This window comes from Anser anser (assembly GCF_964211835.1).
Source record: "Anser anser genome assembly, chromosome: 11".
Lineage (NCBI taxonomy): Eukaryota > Metazoa > Chordata > Aves > Anseriformes > Anatidae > Anser > Anser anser.
The window spans coordinates 10,994,323-11,011,709 of record NC_139732.1 but is presented as its reverse complement, the minus strand read 5'-3'; the positions used below and the strand labels follow the sequence as shown (position 1 = coordinate 11,011,709).

The 17,387-nt window shown below is 57.6% G+C and overlaps 2 protein-coding genes across 11 annotated transcripts; one reads left to right on the top strand and one right to left on the bottom strand.

Moving 5' to 3' along the window:
- The first annotated feature begins 2 nt into the window (after positions 1-2).
- TMEM170A (transmembrane protein 170A) lies at positions 3-3,594 on the top strand. Of its 2 annotated transcripts, XM_083851921.1 has the most exons (3): positions 85-237; positions 370-540; positions 987-3,594. In XM_083851921.1, the coding sequence occupies exons 1-3, from the start codon at positions 123-125 to the stop codon at positions 1,115-1,117; spliced, it is 417 nt and encodes a 138-aa protein (XP_083708047.1). In that variant the 5' UTR covers positions 85-122; the 3' UTR covers positions 1,118-3,594. The 2 variants fall into 2 exon arrangements, with proteins under 2 accessions (XP_083708048.1, XP_083708047.1); XM_083851922.1 differs by lacking the exon at positions 370-540 and having other exon boundaries at positions 3-237.
- SLC12A3 (solute carrier family 12 member 3) lies at positions 2,197-17,383 on the bottom strand. Of its 9 annotated transcripts, XM_083851890.1 has the most exons (25): positions 11,126-17,383; positions 10,877-11,008; positions 10,606-10,681; positions 10,369-10,464; positions 9,932-10,071; positions 9,672-9,782; positions 9,489-9,600; positions 9,251-9,381; positions 9,027-9,111; positions 8,743-8,897; positions 8,266-8,373; positions 8,059-8,182; positions 7,865-7,966; positions 7,627-7,782; positions 7,448-7,547; positions 7,212-7,323; positions 6,599-6,739; positions 6,376-6,482; positions 6,171-6,253; positions 5,543-5,644; positions 5,327-5,438; positions 5,149-5,235; positions 4,676-4,811; positions 4,362-4,429; positions 2,197-4,153 (listed from the first exon to the last, which is right to left on the bottom strand). In XM_083851890.1, the coding sequence occupies exons 1-25, from the start codon at positions 11,396-11,398 to the stop codon at positions 4,012-4,014; spliced, it is 2,991 nt and encodes a 996-aa protein (XP_083708016.1). In that variant the 5' UTR covers positions 11,399-17,383; the 3' UTR covers positions 2,197-4,011. The 9 variants fall into 9 exon arrangements, with proteins under 9 accessions (XP_083708016.1, XP_083708012.1, XP_083708014.1 ...); XM_083851886.1 differs by having other exon boundaries at positions 9,932-10,681; XM_083851888.1 differs by having other exon boundaries at positions 7,627-8,182.
- Positions 17,384-17,387: the final 4 nt, after the last annotated feature.

Here is a 17,387-nt window from a genome sequence, read left to right as displayed (position 1 = left end):
GGTCTCCGCCCGCGGCCGTTGCCATGGCAGCGGGGAGCTGGTTGGCTGGCGGCGCCGCCCGTCAGCGAGCGGCGCTTTCCTATTGGCCGAGACCGGAGAGGGAGGGAGGGGCTGACGAAGCGATGGAGGGCGGCGAGGCGGGCGGCGGGCTGCTGCAGCAGATCCTCAGCCTGCGCCTGGTGCCGCGCTCTGGGAACGGCACCGCCGCCTACTCCAACCCGCTGGCGGCCTTCTCAGGTACGGGCACGGCCGAGAACCGGGCTCGGCGCCGGGCCGGGCCTTCCCCGGGGGCCGCCGGAGGCCGCCGGGCCTGCCCCGGCGGCCCCCGGGCCCGCGCCGAGCCCCCGTGACGGCGCCGTCCCCCCGCAGAGATGTGGTACGGCGTGTTCCTGTGGGCGCTCGTCTCCTCGCTCTCCTTCCACGCCCCCGCCGCCCTGCTCGCCCTCTTCACGCTGCGGCGCCACAAGTACGGCCGCTTCATGTCGCTGGGCCTCCTGCTGATGGGCATCGTGGGACCCATCACCGCCGGCATCCTCACCAGTACGGGACCCGCCCCAGCGCTGGGCGCCGCCGCCGCCCCCCCGCCCCCCGCCTGCCCGTCGGGTGCCTCACAGGGGGCCGCGTCCCCTGGCTCGGGCAAAAACCGCCCGGGTTTGGGGGCTGTGCAAAAAATGGGCTGCGTTTGTGGGCTGCCAGCGTCCTGGCGTGGGCTGAAAACGTGCCCCCAGAGAGCTCAGCACCTCACGGGGGCCTGGGCAGAGCTCTGCCAGCGCTGTTCCCCACGAATCTCTGTTGCCACCCGCATTCGTTGCCTCGTGGCTAAGATTTATCGCATATCGAGCACCCTGCCCCTGCCCGCTGGGCTGCAGAGCTTCTGCAGAACCCCTCACTTTGTCCAGTCAGCCCCCTCCCTGCTCGTTCCCGTGGCACCGCAGTGTTTTTCATATCACGCAGTAATCTTTCTGCTTTTTCCCCCCTCTCCGCAGGTGCTGCCATCGCAGGAGTTTACAGAGCTGCAGGGAAAAACATGATTCCCTTCGAAGCCCTCATTTTAGGAGTGGGTCAGACGTTCTGTGTGGTGGTGGTTTCGTTCCTACGGATTTTAGCCACTCTCTAGCTTTTCTTCGGATGCTAGCGCTTGAAAATGGAAGGGAACCCAAACATCTGCCCTGTGCCCGGGCTCTGTGAAGCAAATAACGAGGGAGCGCAACTCGAGGGGTGCCTCGGCATGCGCTTCCTCCCCTGCTTGAGGTTGTGTGAAGGCTTTCTGCCTCCAGGCCGGCGGCAGAGCCTGACCTGAAGGGCTGCGTGCCACATGCATGCGTTGGAGAACGTGCTTTCTGTAACTTCTGTTGCTCATGTACCACCGTAACGGCTGGGTTAGGTCCCCCTGGCACTGCTGAAGCTGTGCCGCCGATCCTGAGCAAACATCTGCAAGCAGCATTGGCTGCTTCCCGGCCAAAATGTGCCACTAAACGGGTCCCCGGTCTGCTTTAGAAATTAAGATAAAAATTGTTAATTTTGTTACATTTTCGTAACGCTAAGTGCCAAGTGAAACTTCATTTCCCTGGAGGAGGCTCCGCTACCTTCTGCAGGTGACAGATTGTGGCAGCAGCAGCGTGTAACTCAACAGCAGCCACGCCTGGTGTGGTGTCTTCAGCGCTCAGTTAATGCTTTGACCTCTTGCTGCTTTGTTTGCAGTGAACCCGAAGCTCTTTTAATGTGACTTTTTTTTTTACATGAGAAATTTCTTTTATTGTTTTTCTTCTGGCCCCGTCTCTGCCAGATCATGCTCATGGTGAAGCTGGGGAGCAGCAAAAGGAAAAATCATTTTAAATAGCTGAGACTGAAAAGTTGTGGCTGAGAGTTGTGAACATGCCTCAGGGGCAAGGGAGATGGTGTGAGAAAGATTGTGATTTTAATGAGTTTTATTACTGTGAAGCTCTCCAGACACTGGACGTCCTGCACGGGAGCTGCACCCCGCTGCCTGCAGCAGCAGTCCCAGGGCACGTGTGGGCGTGCGCGGTAGTTTCTCGGGCTTTGGAGGAGATCTGTGTTCCTGAACTCATTCTGACTTCACCTGCTGAACGTGCGCACGTCGGTGTGGGAGAATTGGACATCTTCACTGGTGCGCAAACAATTTTAGATGCCCCTCAACCCCTACCCACCGAGGTACACTCTCTCCTAATGCATTGGTTTAGTTTTAAGTGACTTTTAATTAATTCTTGATCTGCCTGCTTGCCTGGAGGTGTGCTGTGCGGTCAGGGCTCTCAGGTGTGCTCTCTGGGGGCTGGGTTTTGGGGCCTTGGGGAAGCTGGGGCTGAATCCCGAGGCTGTTGCTGCGTGGAGTAGCCAGCCCCAGGGCTTCGCTGTGGTCCCTGCGTGTTTCGTAGCTGCTGCCGTCATCTGGGTTGCTGAAGGGAGGCGCTGTCCGTGTCTGGCCTCCCAGGCCACGCTTCCCACCTGGGTTGTTTCTGAACTCGCTGGGTTTCCAGAGCAGCTCGCCCTCTGTGTCTGATCCCCTCCGTACGGCCAGTTGTCTTCCACAAAGGTGATGAAACAACCCTGAACGGGATCATGTGCATCATAAAATTCTCTTGCTGTGCATCACGAAATTCTCTCTTCTGTTCAAGAGAACCTGTCCTTTGACAGTGGATGGAGAAAGTTGTTTTTCAGGAGCTTTAATGAGAATACGCTAAATTTTAGCCTGTATTAATCCAGGGAATAAAGCTGTGAATTTTAGGAGTTTAATGCAAACCCTTCTCCTTAGGCAGGCAGAGTCTGAGCCCTGGGTCTGCTGCGTGGGGCTCTGGGGGCCCTCTCCCCTCTGCGCTTCCACCCCCGTGCCCCAAACGAAAAGCAGGAGTCATGAGTGATCTGCTTGGATCGCCTTCCCCTTCCTGCTCATTTCAAATCGCGTCGTGCACAGCTTGTGCCTGGAGCACGTGGCTCAATTCACGGACTCGTCCCGTCCTTTCCCAGGCGGATTAAAAGTGCTGAGGCTGGACGGGGCGGGTCTGCCTTCCTCGCCTCCTGCAATAAAACCAGACCCAAACACAGCGGCGTAGTTTTGAGCCGAAGCACCAGGGCAGGCTGTGAATGCAGGTTCCTCCCTCTCACCACGTTGTTTTAGTGTTACCTTCACCTTCCTCCAAGCAGAGGAATCCCTTGAGTCTTCAGCAGGTGGCTTTGCTCGGACAGAAGGATTTGGGAAGGCTGGGATTTGGAAATACTGAGGGCTGTTGCACGAGGCTGGGTAAGTACCCCACGACTGCCTGGGAGAAGAACAATTCCTGCTCTACTGCAGTGCAAACTTGCCAAAAGCTGTAAGGAGCTTGCAAAAAAATGGAAATGCCGAGGTGTCCTGAGAGCCCAGCAGGAAACTCCACGCCGAGAAACCTTCCACCCTGAGAGGTGCTGCTGCTCGAGCTGACTTCCACCTGCTGGTCTGCATAGGGACAGCCCGACTTCGCTCCTCGCAACCACAACTGTCACGAACAAATCTTTGTATGAGAGAAATCCGTGCAAAGCTTTATTTTTCTACTGGCACTTCTAATCCTGGTGGTGACGATCAGTAAATGCTGTAACGATCAAGGTGAACGGAGTCGTGTGTTTGTTCTGCGGGAGGATGGGGTGGTGAGGAGGCCAGTGTCGAGGTTCGGGAAGCCACACTCCTTTTTGCCTCGTGCAGGGCAGGTTTCTCCTGTCCAGGGCTGGCAGGTGCCTTGCTCTCTGCAGCCCCGTGGGGTGGTTCTCAGCTGGGGAGCGTGGCTTTGGTGGGGGCAGCACCTGCATTACAGGGCGTGCGTTATTTTATAGCTACGTACAGCCTATAAGGACCAAGATCAGCAAAACGAGCTGTTCTAAGAGCACAGCAGCAGTGCATATTAGGGATTCCCAAAAGCACCCCATTGCTGCCAGCCGTGCATGCTTGTTTCTCCCCCAAACCCCTTCCCAGTCGCCCAGCTCACAACTGGCCTGAAGCGTTCACGCGGCGAGGCGCTGGGGGCTTCACTGGCAGTAGAAGGTCAGGACGTTTTCCTGGTTTCCCCTGGTCAGGACGATGGGCGGCCTCAGGTCCCGCGAGAGGCTCTCGAGCCAGGCCATGTAGAGGGAGCTGGGGCAGCCCCCCTTCCTGCCCACGGGCAGTGTGCTGCGGGACGGGGCCGCCTCAGCGAGTGCACGGCCTCCTCCGGCACCAATTTGCAGCTTTTTTCCTAAAAATAAGTGCCTCCCCCCTCCACTCCCTCCAGGACCAGACCTCTCGGTGCTCCCCCAGCTTTTCCCTCTGGGTGCACTGGGGGGGGTCCGGGCCCCAAGGGACTGCAAGGAAGGGGAGCGGGGGGTGGTCTAGCACCTACATGGCGATGAGCGCCGCGTCCTGCGAGTGTTCCAGCAAGATCTCGTTCAGCCTCACTTGTCGGAGCGACTGCGGAGCAAACAGCGCGGGTTTAGGAAAATAACCTAATATTTAGGAAACAACCGTGCCGGGGGCACCACGGCCCCGTGGCGAGCCACCACGTCATCCTCAAGCACCCCAGGAAGGACTGGCCACAAGAACTTTGCACCCTGCAAATTTGGGGAGTGGGAAGGTTTCCAGAACCACAGAGTTTGGACTCGAGCAGGAAACCCTTCGCAGACCGTCCCACCTCACCCCAGCCCGCACCGGCACTACCTTGGCTCTGTGCTTGTGGAGCTCCTCGTCAGAAATCTTCCAGGGACAGCCGTGCCTCATCTCGCTCACCGCGGCCTCGTCCTTGAAGCCGTCGTTCAGCCTGAAGGGCACGACCAGGTCGTCAAACCTCTTGATGCTGCAAGACGAGGACAAATTACAAATTCTTAAAAATATATATGGGAAACTTTTTAGATTCTTTGCATTTTTACCAAAGCTTTTTTCCCTGCGTGCACTATAGCCAGGAATTACTTATTATTACTTATATTATCTCTTATTTATATTAATATGCAAAAATAGAGATTTTTCCCAGCACAATGTGACTGCGAGCTGGGGCTCGGCCCCATCACAGCAGCATCCTCCTGCCCTGCGTGCCCAACCCCATCTTGCTGCAAAGCACGGGGCCCCTCTGTGCCGAAATCAGGGGGTCTGTGCGCAGCACGAGGAGTCGTGGGTAGCCAGGGGGATGCATTTACTGCTCCGGCCGGGGCTTCTGGTTGATGTCGGGGAGGACGTGGACCTCATGGAAGCCCAGGCGGAATTTGCTCAGCAGCGACACGATCCTACAGCAGAGAAAGGGACAATTTCCAAAAATCGGGGACGTGCCCCAGCTGCTGAGCTGGAGCACCTGCACGCTACCGGTCTGGCACATACGCCTTCCTCTCCTCGTCCATCCTGTTGATCTGCCCGCCGACAAACACCCGGATCTTGCATTTTCCCCACCGCTTCTTGCGCCCGAGGAGGTAGGGGATGAGCAGCGTCAGCCCTGCGGGACACAGCCACGTTCACTCTGGGGATGCTCACGGGGCGTTTTTAATGTGCTCCCATCCTCTTCTATTGCCTGGTCCCACAGCACGGGGCAGAGCTCACCTCCGTCGTCAAAGAGCCAGTAAATGTCGATGGTTTTCTTGCCCTGCTGGCTCTGGAAGATGGTGCTCGCCTGCTGCTCAGCCGCCAGCTCCCCGGGATCTGCTGTGAAGACACGCACGTGACGGCATCAGCGAGGCACCGCTCCGTTATGGGGGTGAGTAAACCGTCTTCATGTCCTTTGTAAGCTCAAATCGTGCCCCCCGGGCGCAAACCCAGCTCCCCAAAATGAACCCTCAGGCTACAGGATGCTCTGGGCACCCCCAGTTGAGGACTGACCGGTGCCTGAGGTCCTGCCCTGAAAGTGGGGTTAAATGGGGAGGGAGGAGAGGAGCATGGGCAGTGGGGCGCAACCCCTGGGAGTACCCAAATTCAGCGTCCTGCCCCACTTCACTGCACCAGACCCCATAACTGGGGCTGTCCCCATCAGTGCCATGTCCCCGAGCCCAGTGCAGCTTGTCACAGGTGTCACCACTCCAGAGGTGACGTTAGATCAGGCCCATTCCTGGCTGTGTGGGACGGTCACCAAGCAGCCCCAGGGACACGCGCACCCATCCCCAGCCTGGCGGTGACATCCCACTGTGGCCTCTGCGTGGGGACAAGTCCCGTGGCTCCACCTCTCAGCACTCACTGTGAGCTTGCACCACTCGGGAAACGTTCAGCCCCTCCTTCATCCTCAGCAGGCACACGCCGTACTTGAAATCGAAGGCATCGCTGGAAGGAGAGAGAGAAGGCGGCTGGTGGTGGTGGCTGTCCCCATCGGACCGTCACCGGGGTGGGGACGGCTCGGTGTGACACCGCTACGGGTGGCAGGTCAGCAGCCCCAGGGCACGTACTGCAGGATGCCCACGTAATCCTCCACGCTCTGCGGCGCGGCCACCTGCCAGTCCCTCTTGTAGCCCAGCGCCAGGATGTTGGGCCTCATCTTCCCCAGGCCGGCAGCCTCGGGGGAAAAAAAAAAAGCAATAGGGATAATTAATTCCTGCAGCAGACACCCACCTCGCACGGCATGGGGTGTCCCACCAAGGTGGGGACAGTGAGGGTTGAGGGCGGCTCTACCTGCATGAGCATCTGGACGCCGCTTCGCAGGTCCTCAGCCAGCACGTTGGTGTAGAAAGCCTTGATCTTCCTCTTGAGGAGCCACCTGGTGTGGCCGTCCGACGTCAGCCTGGACTCAGGCATCTTCTGCTTGCGCGGGCCCTGGTGGGGAGCAGGGGAGGGGGCACGGCTGCCATGAACAACCAGCGGCCCCCATTGTCCCCCGTTGTCCCCTGTGTGTTGGTTGCTGAGGAGCTCCAGCTCCTCTCTCCCCAGATTGTTGGCAAGACCCAGATTTAAGCACTGCATGCTTGGGAAGTTGCCATTGCACTGGGAAAAATGGTGAATTTTGGTTTTCACCCCGACTCCACCGGTCGCACAGTGGCAAATGCAGGTGCTGGTGACACTGTACGGAGAGCAGCCTGCCCAGGCACCTTCTGGGCACCAACATTTCCTCCTCAGGCAAGAGCAGAGGGGTCCCCTCCCCTGTCCTCTGACCAGCGTCCTCGTCCTGCAGGAGCAACTCTGCTCCGGGCTGGGCAAGGGGAAGCTCTCAGGGACGCCCCAGCTCTTCGTCAATACTGCGTAACGAGCTGGGGAGCTCACACCCAGGGCACAGCCCGGCCCCACTCACGATCAGCACGTTGCCGCAGATCATCAGGCTGAGGTTCTTGGTGAAGGTGCCCACAAAATCCACCAGTGCTGGGCGAAAGTTGGGGGGCCCGGTCAGGACCAGGCACTGGGGCCTGAGGTGGGGGAAAGGAGAGGACGCAGGGTGGCACCAGGCAGCAGGGTGGCACTGAGCCTTTCTGAGCATCACGGCCACCCCCGTTCCTCCTCCATCACGGCACCGAACCCAGACCCCCTTGCCTGTAGTTCTTGATGTGCTCATCCACCTCGCTGAGCCCCACCGAGTAGCTCAGGGCCATGTTGTAGGAGCTGGCTTGCATGGAGGAGCCCCAGTTCACGTCTGCGCAGAGGGGATGGGTCAGCAGCAAGGACAAACACCCCCGGGGGGACACGGGGCTGTCCCCAGAGCCACCACGCACCCGGCTTCTTGTAGAGGACATAGCCCAGGAGGAAGACGACGATGCCGAGGGCGATGAGGGCCACCCACCAGGTCAGCAGGAACATGATGACCACCGAGATGGCGGCGCCGAAGAGCGCGGCCCACTTGCTGTAATACCGAAAGGAGGGTCGCCAGCCTGCACGCAAACACAGACAGCGGCTGTCACCGGCTGCCCTCGCCCCGCAGCCGGGACTCGGTGGGGCCGGGCCAGGGCCCACCTGGGGAGTTGGTGACAGAGGCATGGAAGCAGCTGAAGTTGATGAGGGCGTAGGAGCAGAGGAAGAAGTTGGAGATGATGGGGGCGATGGCATTGAGCTCGGCTGTAGGAGGAGGGCAGGACAGGGCAGTCGTCGGTGTGCCAGGGCCGCCGGGTGGGACCGAGCCAGCTGGGCACGGGGCGGGGAGCACCCACCGATGAGGATGAAGCCAACGGCGATTACATAGGTGAGCACGTAGCCACGGATGGGCTCGTTGTTCTTCCCATAGCCCTTTCCAAAGAAGCCTATGAGAGGGTAGAGCTGGTCCTTGCAGAGGCACTGCGGGGAGAAAGGTGTGAGAGGCATCGGGTCGTCCCCTCCACATCTCTGCTGACAGGACGGGGACAGGGACCAGCCCTCACCTGGAAGACCTTGGGGGCTGAGACGAGGCAGGCCAACGCTGAGGACAGGGTGGCACCAAAGATCCCCGCCGTGATGAGGGGACCGAATCCCGACACCATGCTCATGCTCTGCCCAAGAACCCGGCGGTCAGGACTCTCCACGCATCATCCTGCACCCTGACCCTAAAGGATTTCCAGCCCCCAGCCCCTTCCCTCAGTGCTGCCCCATTCTACATCAAAATTATCCAGGTGCTGACAACCAGTGCCCTCTGAATTCCTACCTAAACGAGCTCCCCCAGCACATCCCCATTAGACCTCATGAGCACACATCTCCCACCACCATGGGTGCTGCCCTTCCTAGGGTGCTCAGGCACCCAGCACGTGGGCTGCTGCTGCTCATTTATGGCCAAGGAAACCCACCCATCACTTGCAGAGCGAAAACAGCCAGCAGCAGAGCCTGATTCTGGCTGATTGAAGCTGAGGAGGCCCCAGGCACACCTGGTAGTGGTTGCTGAGCCCATAGGGGCAGCTCTGCCGCTGGGCACAGTCGGTGAAGTTCCAGCCGAAGCTGCAGGCCAGCCCCTCACAGCCCAGCGAGCCCACCGGCACGCTGTCGTTCAGGCTGCCCGAGGCGTCCCGGACCACGCAGGCACCTGCAGGGCACAGCAAAGCTCGTGTCTCGCTCATCCACCAACCCCAAAAGATGCTGGGGCACCGCTCCTGGCTCCCACCGCCCGCTTTCTCCTCCCCACTTCATGGGGATCCCACCTGTCCATGCTCACCTATCGTAGCAGACAGCACCAGGTAGGACATTGTGGTCCAGAAGATGGCCATCAAGGTGCCCTTGGGGATGGCCACGGCAGGATCCTGTCCGAAGGAGGCACAGAGAGAAGCAAAGCAGCCTTCCGGGGAACCCCAGTGATGGTTTTGGCCCACCCAAATTTCTCGCCCATCCAGTTTCCTGTCCTGAGAACCACCAGCTCACACGGGGACGGTGAAGACCTACCTTCAGATCACCCGAAATGTTGGCCCCAGCCAAGATGCCGGTTGCCGACGGAAAGAAAATGGAAAACAAGCTGAAGAAGGAGCCCTCAGGTCCACGCCAGCTGGGCACCAAGTTCTGGGCAAAGATGTCAGCTGGGGAGGAAGCAGAGGAGAAGCATCTCCACCCAGCTCTGCACGGCTGGCTGCTCCCAACCCTTTCTCACAGCACTGGATGGTGCCCAGGTCCGTGGTGGACCCACCTCTGTAGCCAAAGAAGCCCTTGGCTTGCTTCTCCGCGGTGGCCGGGATCACTCTCCCCACCAGGTAGTTGGCGAAGGAGACCAGGATGACCAAGAAGAACAGGACCTGGGCCTGGGGGAGCAGAAAGAGGCAGCCGGCTCCCCTGGGCCAAAGGCTGGGCCGACCGAGGGGGCGAGCGCTACCTTTGCCTCCCACTCCATGCCGGCCAGCGAGATGCCCAGCAGCACGGTGACGGTCACCACCCCGATCATGCGGATGTCGTTGGTGGGGTCCACCATGAGGGAGTCGTGCTCCTGGGAAGGGGGCACCGTCACCGGTCAGGAAGCAAACCTCCCCGTGGCAAACCACCGCTGGTTTTAGCAGCCGAGGGGTGGTTATCGGCATTAACCCATGCATCGATCAATAACTCGGGGTGCCAGGACGCACGGAGCCATGTTCTCACCTGCAGCAGGTCCCGGACGGTTTCGGCAAAGCCCACCGTGTGCATGGCCACGGCCACCGCGTTGGCGAAGGCAAAAATGAGCCCGATGGAGCCACCCAGCTCTGGCCCGAGGCTTCTCGAGATGAGGAAGTAGGTGCCCCCTGTGGTGCAGAAAACCCGGTGGCGGGGCTGCCTCCCCCTACTCCTCCCCAAAACCACCAAGGAGGTAACAGGAACCAGCCATCGAGGGGCACCTGATGCACGCAAAACCACCCAAAATTCCTTTCTGCTCGGTGTTTCCCTGCGAGATGGTGACCACCAGCAGGATGCTGTGGTCTGCAACACTCGGCGTGGTGGTTTGGGAAGGGCTGGGAGGTTTTGGGGCGGTTGCATCAGCAGAGGCTGTGAGGAACCTGCTCCCTCCGAAGGTTTGGGGTGTTCGGCTGGGGACGCGGTACCTGACTTCACTTTGCCGTTGGTGGATATGGCGGAGATGGACAGGCCGGTGATGGTGGTCACCGTCACCGACATCAGGATGATGAGCCACGTCAGGGCTGCGCGGGAGAGGACCGATCGCACCCACCTGGCCAGGTGCCACCAGCAGTCCCATTCCCACCTGCACCCAAGTGTTTTGGGCCGCAGGGAGCCTGGCGCCATCGTCCCCCCACCCTGCCGGGGCTGTGGTGGGCACCCACCGATTCCTGCCTGGGCCGTGATCCAGGGCAGGCGCAGGTAGAGGATCACTCCCCAGATGTTCAGCATGCAGCGGATCTGGAGGGGACAGAGATGGGGACACCGGCTGTGAGTGCAGGTGGCACCTGGGGACAGCCAGGGCCACCCTGGCTCTGCTGGTCTTCAGGTTAATGCCAGGGAGGGCAGGGGAACAATTTGGAGCATGGACAGTCACAAAAAATCGATATATCAGGAAAAAAAAACATGATGGGCAGAGGAACAGGCCGCACTCACCATCACGCCCTTCACCCATCCGAAGCGGACGGGCTCCGGTGCGGGGGCCCTACCCGGCCCCTCCTCGGCACTGGGGAGGCCGTCGCTGCGCTGGAGCTCGGGCACCGGCACACAGAGGTGGCCCGGGTCGGGCTGTGGGGACGAGGGGACCGCGGGTCACTGCAGAGCCAACCCAGCACGAGCACCGCCCGGCACCCGGGCAGAGCCCCAGTGGAGAGCACAGCCGGGAGACGTCGGGATCGGCCTTACCTTGAGGATGGAGCGGAGGTCGGCCAGCGAGGGCCTCCCCCTCCTGGCCTCGCCCACGCCCTTGCTGTTGGCATAGTGCTCGTAGGCGGGCACCACGTCCACCGTGTTGTAGCCGAAGGTCCTGGTGCAGAGGGTGCTGCCCGAGAGGTGCGTGCCCTCGCAGCCCGCGGCCTCGCAGGGAGGCCGGCCGGCCTCCTCCACGCCCAGCAGGGTGCTGATGGTGAAGCGGCCTCTGCAGCGGGCGGGGGGCTCCGGGCAGGGCAGCTCGGACATTTTCGGCTGCCGAGGTCCCGCTCGCGGTGCCAGGGTCGGGCTCGGGGGATTTATACCCGGCCAAACCAAGGCGAGCCACCCGGCACCCCCCCAGTGCCACAGGGGATGCGATCGGCTCAAACCACCCCGAGCTGGCCAGGGGGAAAAAAATAGCCGGAGGAGGTATCAAAAATGCCACAATCAGCATCGCTGGCTTCCAGTGCCTGATCGGGGCCGTGATAACAGATTTGAGATTAAGTCCCAAGGACAGAGCTGCAGAGAAACATAGTGCTGAGCTCGCCTCCGGCCCCGACCCGGGAACATTCAGTTCCCACCTGGATTTGTTATGGAAAATAGCAGCAAATCCCACACACGTTACCTCTGCCCTAGGATACTGCCCCACACTTCGCAGACCCCATAAATCATCTCAGCTGCTGCTGGCGATGCCTAGCTGTGCCGGATGTGTGAAACCAGGGGAAATAGGAGAATAAGAAACTGCAGGATGGGGGAGATGTCCCAGGGCTGGGGGTAAAGATACCCACAGTCCCATAGCCCCGTGAGAAACCCCTCTGGACCCCAGGATGGGGGAACTGCTGAGTGCCCATGATCCAAATCTACCCCAAACCACATCCCTCGTTTAACCCTTCCCCACTTGACAAAAAACACGCAGCTGCTCGCCTTACGGTGGCCAGAGGCCAGGGGAGGGATGGGCGCCTGTTATATGGAGCTGGGTGTCACATGTGCACTAAAAGCCATTACAGATAAGATCGCTGAAGACAGCGAACAAGGCAGGCAATAAAATTTGAGGGCAACGCTGCAGCCCATTGGAATTTCACCCCACTTACTTTGTGAGTTAATGGAAAATTCGGGTTGCCTGGCCCGCTGCCTCAGGCTGCCTTTCGCACTCACACAAATTTTAACCTGCTTTTTGAGGACTTGCTCTTGCATTGCTTGTGCGTGGGCAGACATCACCCTCAATCACACACGGCCAGTGTAGAGCTGCTTCCCCGGGGAGCTGAGGACAGGCAGAGCCTGTATTTTGCACAATGGTCCAAAATACAACTGCACCCCTGGTGCCACTGCTGTCCCCAGCAGAGGTGGCAAGAGCCCTGCGCACCCAGCCTTCCTGGGGGACCTGGATCTCCAGGGGGAACCTGGATCTCCAGGCGAGGAAGCCCAGCAGCCCACCCACCTGCAAGCACATGGGGATGAAGATAGAAGCCACCAGGACCCAGCCGCATTCCCTGTGGAACAGCCGGGTGTCTGCTCACGTAATGCCCAAACTCTGTCCCCGGTCCCAGCCCAAATAGTGCCAGGAGGTGAGCAGCTCCCCGCAGCGAGCGGATCCTGCCTTGCAGGGCTCAAAAGACGCTGGGGAAAACTGCCCAGACTCAGCATATCTCCTATCGCCACTTAGGGGGAGAACAGAGGGCGGCAGTGAGATGCAGCAAGGAGAAAGCTTCAGGCTTTCAGCAGCTAAGGCAATACCTCCTGCAAGGTGGAAATCAGCCTCTGCCCACAACAGAAACAGCAGCAGACTCGTGCCTAGAAGCAACATCTTTATTTCAGACCATCATTATTTCATCAGAAAACGTTAACTGGCCCCAAACGGGGCAAATCGCAGGGAACCTCTTAAATGGAAGGAGGTGAAGCACTGCAGAAAGATGCTCCAGGAGAGGCATGAGGATTCCGGACGGCAGGCGAAGAGCGAAGCAAGTGGTATGATGCAACCCTGGTGTAGTGAAATAGCCGGATAGTAGGATGCGCTTGTCGTCGGCCTGATTCACAACACCAGCTGCAGCAACAATACCGGGGCCGTCCCGCGCCGGCGGCAGCTTCTGGGGGCCGCGAGCAGAACGAGGAGAGCGTTGGGGCCGAGATGCTGGTCCATTATGGCTATTAAATGCCTCAAATGAACCTTCATCTAGTTAGGCAGGGAACGGTTCAATGCTCAATATGTGGCTTCTTTTAAAGTTTGCCAAGGCACTGGATTCCTCCAGGTCTTTATTTAAGTTTTAATTGTCCCGTTTCTATCTCTGTTAAGAGGGAACCTACCGCCTGGACGACGCGGGCCACGCGAGCGGAGCGGGGATTTAGCACCGACTGCACCGCACCGAGCGGGGATTTGGCACCGACCGCACCGCGCAGAGCAGGGCTGATTTCCTCCACGCGGCAGGGAAGGAAGCCTGGAAAGAGAAAAGAGGTGGTTATTCAGGCAGCTGCTGGCAACCTCACCTGGTGGGCCGAAGGGATCGCTTCCCATCCTCCTCCAGACAGCAAATACCTGACCGGGACTAGACGAGCCAAGCACACACAATGATAACACTACAGATGCCACTGTGAAAATACTTAGAAGAGAGAGCATTACTGGGGGAAAACACCAAAACAATGAGCTGAGAAGAGGACAGGACCCACCAGTATCTGCCAGCTCCACGGCAGTTTGTAGGCAGGGACCTTCGAGGCACGTTTCAGCAGATTTTCTGCTTGTTGGCACATGGCAGCTAGCTGTCTTTATTAGCTCAATTTAGTTTTTACCAGCAGCCCACAATTAAGCTCTTGGCAGAGATTTAAATCCCCTCCTACTGGACAGGTAACATAAGCCAGACATTTACAATGAGCATTTCCAAATTTCCCTGCAATTCCCCTGTAAACCCAGAACGCATCAACCAAGACCTTGCTTGACAAAGGGCTTCAAGCTTTAAAAACTTCAAAGCTTTAAGCACTGTTACGCTGGTATCATGGCACTCACCGGTGTTTCACTACGGACGAGCCATGAGAACCACAGACAACAAACCCGGATGCCCTGCACGTCGCTGCTGCATCTGTGCAGGGTCAGCACGCCCAGAGACACGCGCCTGTCACCCTTTCAGTCCTCTCTAGCAACACCAGCGTGAGCTGCATTAGATCCCAACCAGCCAGCCACCCCCTAGGCTGCATTTCGTCTTCTACCTGCAGAGTCCTTACTGCAGAGGATTAATCCTACAGCAGGAAAGGGCACAGGCCAATTATCCTAAATTTAATCTGCAGCATGAATCTGTGCATTTTTTTCTTTTTTTTTTTTTTTTTGTGTACAGAGCTCCGCTGACTTCAGCGACATTTTGTCAGTTTATAGCAAGAATGAATTCAGCTCTCAGATGAGAACCCATTTCTGCCACTAACTCTACCAGGCAAATCACACCCGCTGACTTCTCAGATGCTCATTTTGGCCTTTGCAGGTTTGTCCAAGGAGCCCCAAGCCCTCTATATGCACAAGGAGCATTCCCAATGTCTCAATTATTTACACAAAGGAAGCAAAACCACGTCTTCATTGTGATACCCGGAGCAATGGCTACAAACCAGGAATTGTGCAAAGGACAAGCTGCAGCTCCACAAACTTTATGCAGGCTCCTATGGAGAATCTGGAATTATCGGTTTTAAAAGGGCCATGGTAAAGCTCACACCAAGGCACTCTCTTGCCCTCCTAGTCAACAGCCAGCTCTGTAGGACATGGATGACACTAGCTTGGGAAAGGAAATGAGAAAATGCTGCTCCAAGTAATTGCACATGGAAAATCAGGGTCACTCTTGATAGCCTTACATTACGTATGCAAGAATTCCTCCCTGTTATAAAGGGAGTGGTCGGTGACAATACCTTCAAGCAGGCTGCTCCAAACAACGTATGAATTTAATGACATCCCAAAAAAACCCTGCAGCAGATGAAGTTGAATAAATAAAGTTGAGGCATGAAGGTACAGAGGGTTACAAACTCCACTCCCGCAGCAGAACGTCTGGGTCGGAAACCTGAGGGAGCACGACCAGGTTGTTCTTTCCAGAAGAGCATGAAGACAGACGTCAGAAGGCGTGAGGTGAAGAGAAAACAGTGGCATCTGGAAAACCACAGGGGTGCCTTATTCAGCATCTACCTCAGTGCAGCAAAGCCCGTGAAGCCGTGCAGAGGAGCCAGGCTTGCTGAGTCCAGGCTGGAGCCCGCCGCTCCTGGGGCCACGGGAGGACTGCTGTGCTGCAATACCCACCACCTGCGCAGACCTAGGAAGTAATCACAGGGAATCAGCAGGAAGTAAATGAACCCCAACTGTCCACGGCACCTTCTGTTATACCTCTAGCCTCTCACATCTTGTCTCAGACAGTGCTGGGCCTTACCTCCACGGGGCTGGTCGCAGGGCTTGGAAACCCTGCAGAGGATTTGCTTCCTCTGCCAGCAGGTCACAGAAGGCCCTTCCAAGGTTTTAGGACAACGTATGAAACAATTCAGTTTCTGCTCAGCTTACGAAGGACCAGCCCAAGAGCTCAGCTGAGCAGGGGATGGCAGGAGAAAAACAAGGTCCCACAAACAGTAGCAATGAGAGCCGAGCCCCGCTGTCTGCACGGACAGGGCATTTCGAGGCAGGGCAGCCTCCCCCTTGCACAGCAGGCTCTGGCAGCGCCGTCCCTCTCGCTCGGGTCAGAGGCTGCCCAAGGACAGGCACGGGCCCGCCGGTCACTGCGGCGAGGTACTTTGGTGCTGGGAGTAACCTAGGGACAGGGGCTGAGTGCCAGCAAGGAAAATTAGGAGCTGGCTTTCTCCTGCAGGGCTGCACATGGGGCAACCAAGGCCAAGCAGGCTTCTCATCGAGCTTCAGGAGAGATGCCTTGCTCTGCCACCTACCTTCTGGGGATTCAGTCTCAAGAGCAGATGAATTTTGGAGCTGAGGTGCACTGAGAAGCATTCACACAAACGCCAGCAAAGTTATTCACCAGCAAAGCCCCCCACACTCACCTGCTGACACTGCTGGGCCCACCAGTACCTCCCAGCAACTCACCAAATCCCCCTCACTCGCGGGGTGATATCCAGGCCTCTCATCCTCCCTTCCAGCAGGAGAAAGGACACGCTGCAGGACATGCTCCTGAGCCTGTCTGACCGACAGGGCTCCCCACGTCACCATCCTTCAGCCGAAAGAGCCTTGAGCATGCCACGGGACCTCTCAGTGCCACATGCAATCCCTAGCTATGCTGCTGGGGTCCCCAATAGCCAGCTTGCTCATGCCATGAGACCTGTTTTGGGGTGGTTTGGCAAGCCATTCCTGTTGAAAAGGTTGGCTAGATTGACACTGCAACTTTTTTGGTAGAGAAACAACGAGGAAGTCAGTCAAATATCCTTCAGCGCAGGTTACACTTACTGCAAGAATTGGACATTAATTCTCCCCCACAATAATTCAACATGCAAAGGCTGAAATCAGCTCCTACATTTTGTTGCCTATCCAGGAGTGCACATGTTCTCATATCCCAGTAATACAAATGGAGTGAGGGTAAAACAGCAGCAGTGCCGAAGGGTAGGTGTGTCGGGAGCAGTAAGAGCTGTAATTACCATTCCTCCCATTTCATTTCAAAGCTATAGTCAAGGCAGCTACATTCAAGCTGCATGAAAAAAAAAAGCTTGTAACGTAACAGGGCTTTCACACCGATTTAATTGTAGCTCAAAACATTTAAACTATGCCAAGGAGCCATCATTTAATGCACCTCACTTGAATGGGACACAGGTTTCCCACAGAACCAAGAGCAGTACCTGTCCCTGCCCACAGCACCCACACAGACTCCTGGGGCAGCTTCCTTGCTTCCCCTGGGGAACTCAATACGGGACCATTTTGAACTCGACTGTTAAAAACCCATGTGCCAATTACAAAACGTCTCCTATCCAGATATACCTGTCCCCAGTCCCAGCTGTCCCTGCAAAAGCTTGAGCAGAGCTCCAGGATTTGCAAAGCTGTGTAAACGTGAGGCACCCAACAATTTAAACATAAATGAGTCTGCAGCACGCGGAGCTCACCTGCATCACAAACACTCCTCCCCACAAGACAACGTTACGGACTGACAGCAGCACGCCACGTGTGGTGTATCAAACAGATTTGCGACATTTAACATGCATCCGAAAAAACAAAACTCCAAAAATTTCCCAACTGTACGTTGAGCATTAAATCAAAGTTCTTACTCTGCACTTCCTCTTCTGCTACAAAATGGTTCATTTACCTCCCTGC

What these genes read in the sequence shown, in the direction of transcription:
- TMEM170A (XM_083851921.1), top strand. Translation starts at nt 123, where the DNA reads ATGGAGGGCGGCGAGGCGGGCGGCGGGCTGCTGCAGCAGATCCTCAGC. An exon ending in CCCGCTGGCGGCCTTCTCAG is followed by an intron (nt 238 to 369) that starts GTACGGGCACGG and finishes GTCCCCCCGCAG; the next exon opens with AGATGTGGTACGGCGTGTTC. An exon ending in CACCGCCGGCATCCTCACCA is followed by an intron (nt 541 to 986) that starts GTACGGGACCCG and finishes CCCTCTCCGCAG; the next exon opens with GTGCTGCCATCGCAGGAGTT.
- SLC12A3 (XM_083851882.1), bottom strand. Translation starts at nt 11,398, where the DNA reads ATGTCCGAGCTGCCCTGCCCGGAGCCCCCCGCCCGCTGCAGAGGCCGC. An exon ending in GGGCTTCTTTGGCTACAGAG is followed by an intron (nt 9,382 to 9,488) that starts GTGGGTCCACCA and finishes CTTCCTCCCCAG; the next exon opens with CTGACATCTTTGCCCAGAAC. An exon ending in GGTGCTGTCTGCTACGATAG is followed by an intron (nt 8,898 to 9,026) that starts GTGAGCATGGAC and finishes TGTGCCCTGCAG; the next exon opens with GTGCCTGCGTGGTCCGGGAC.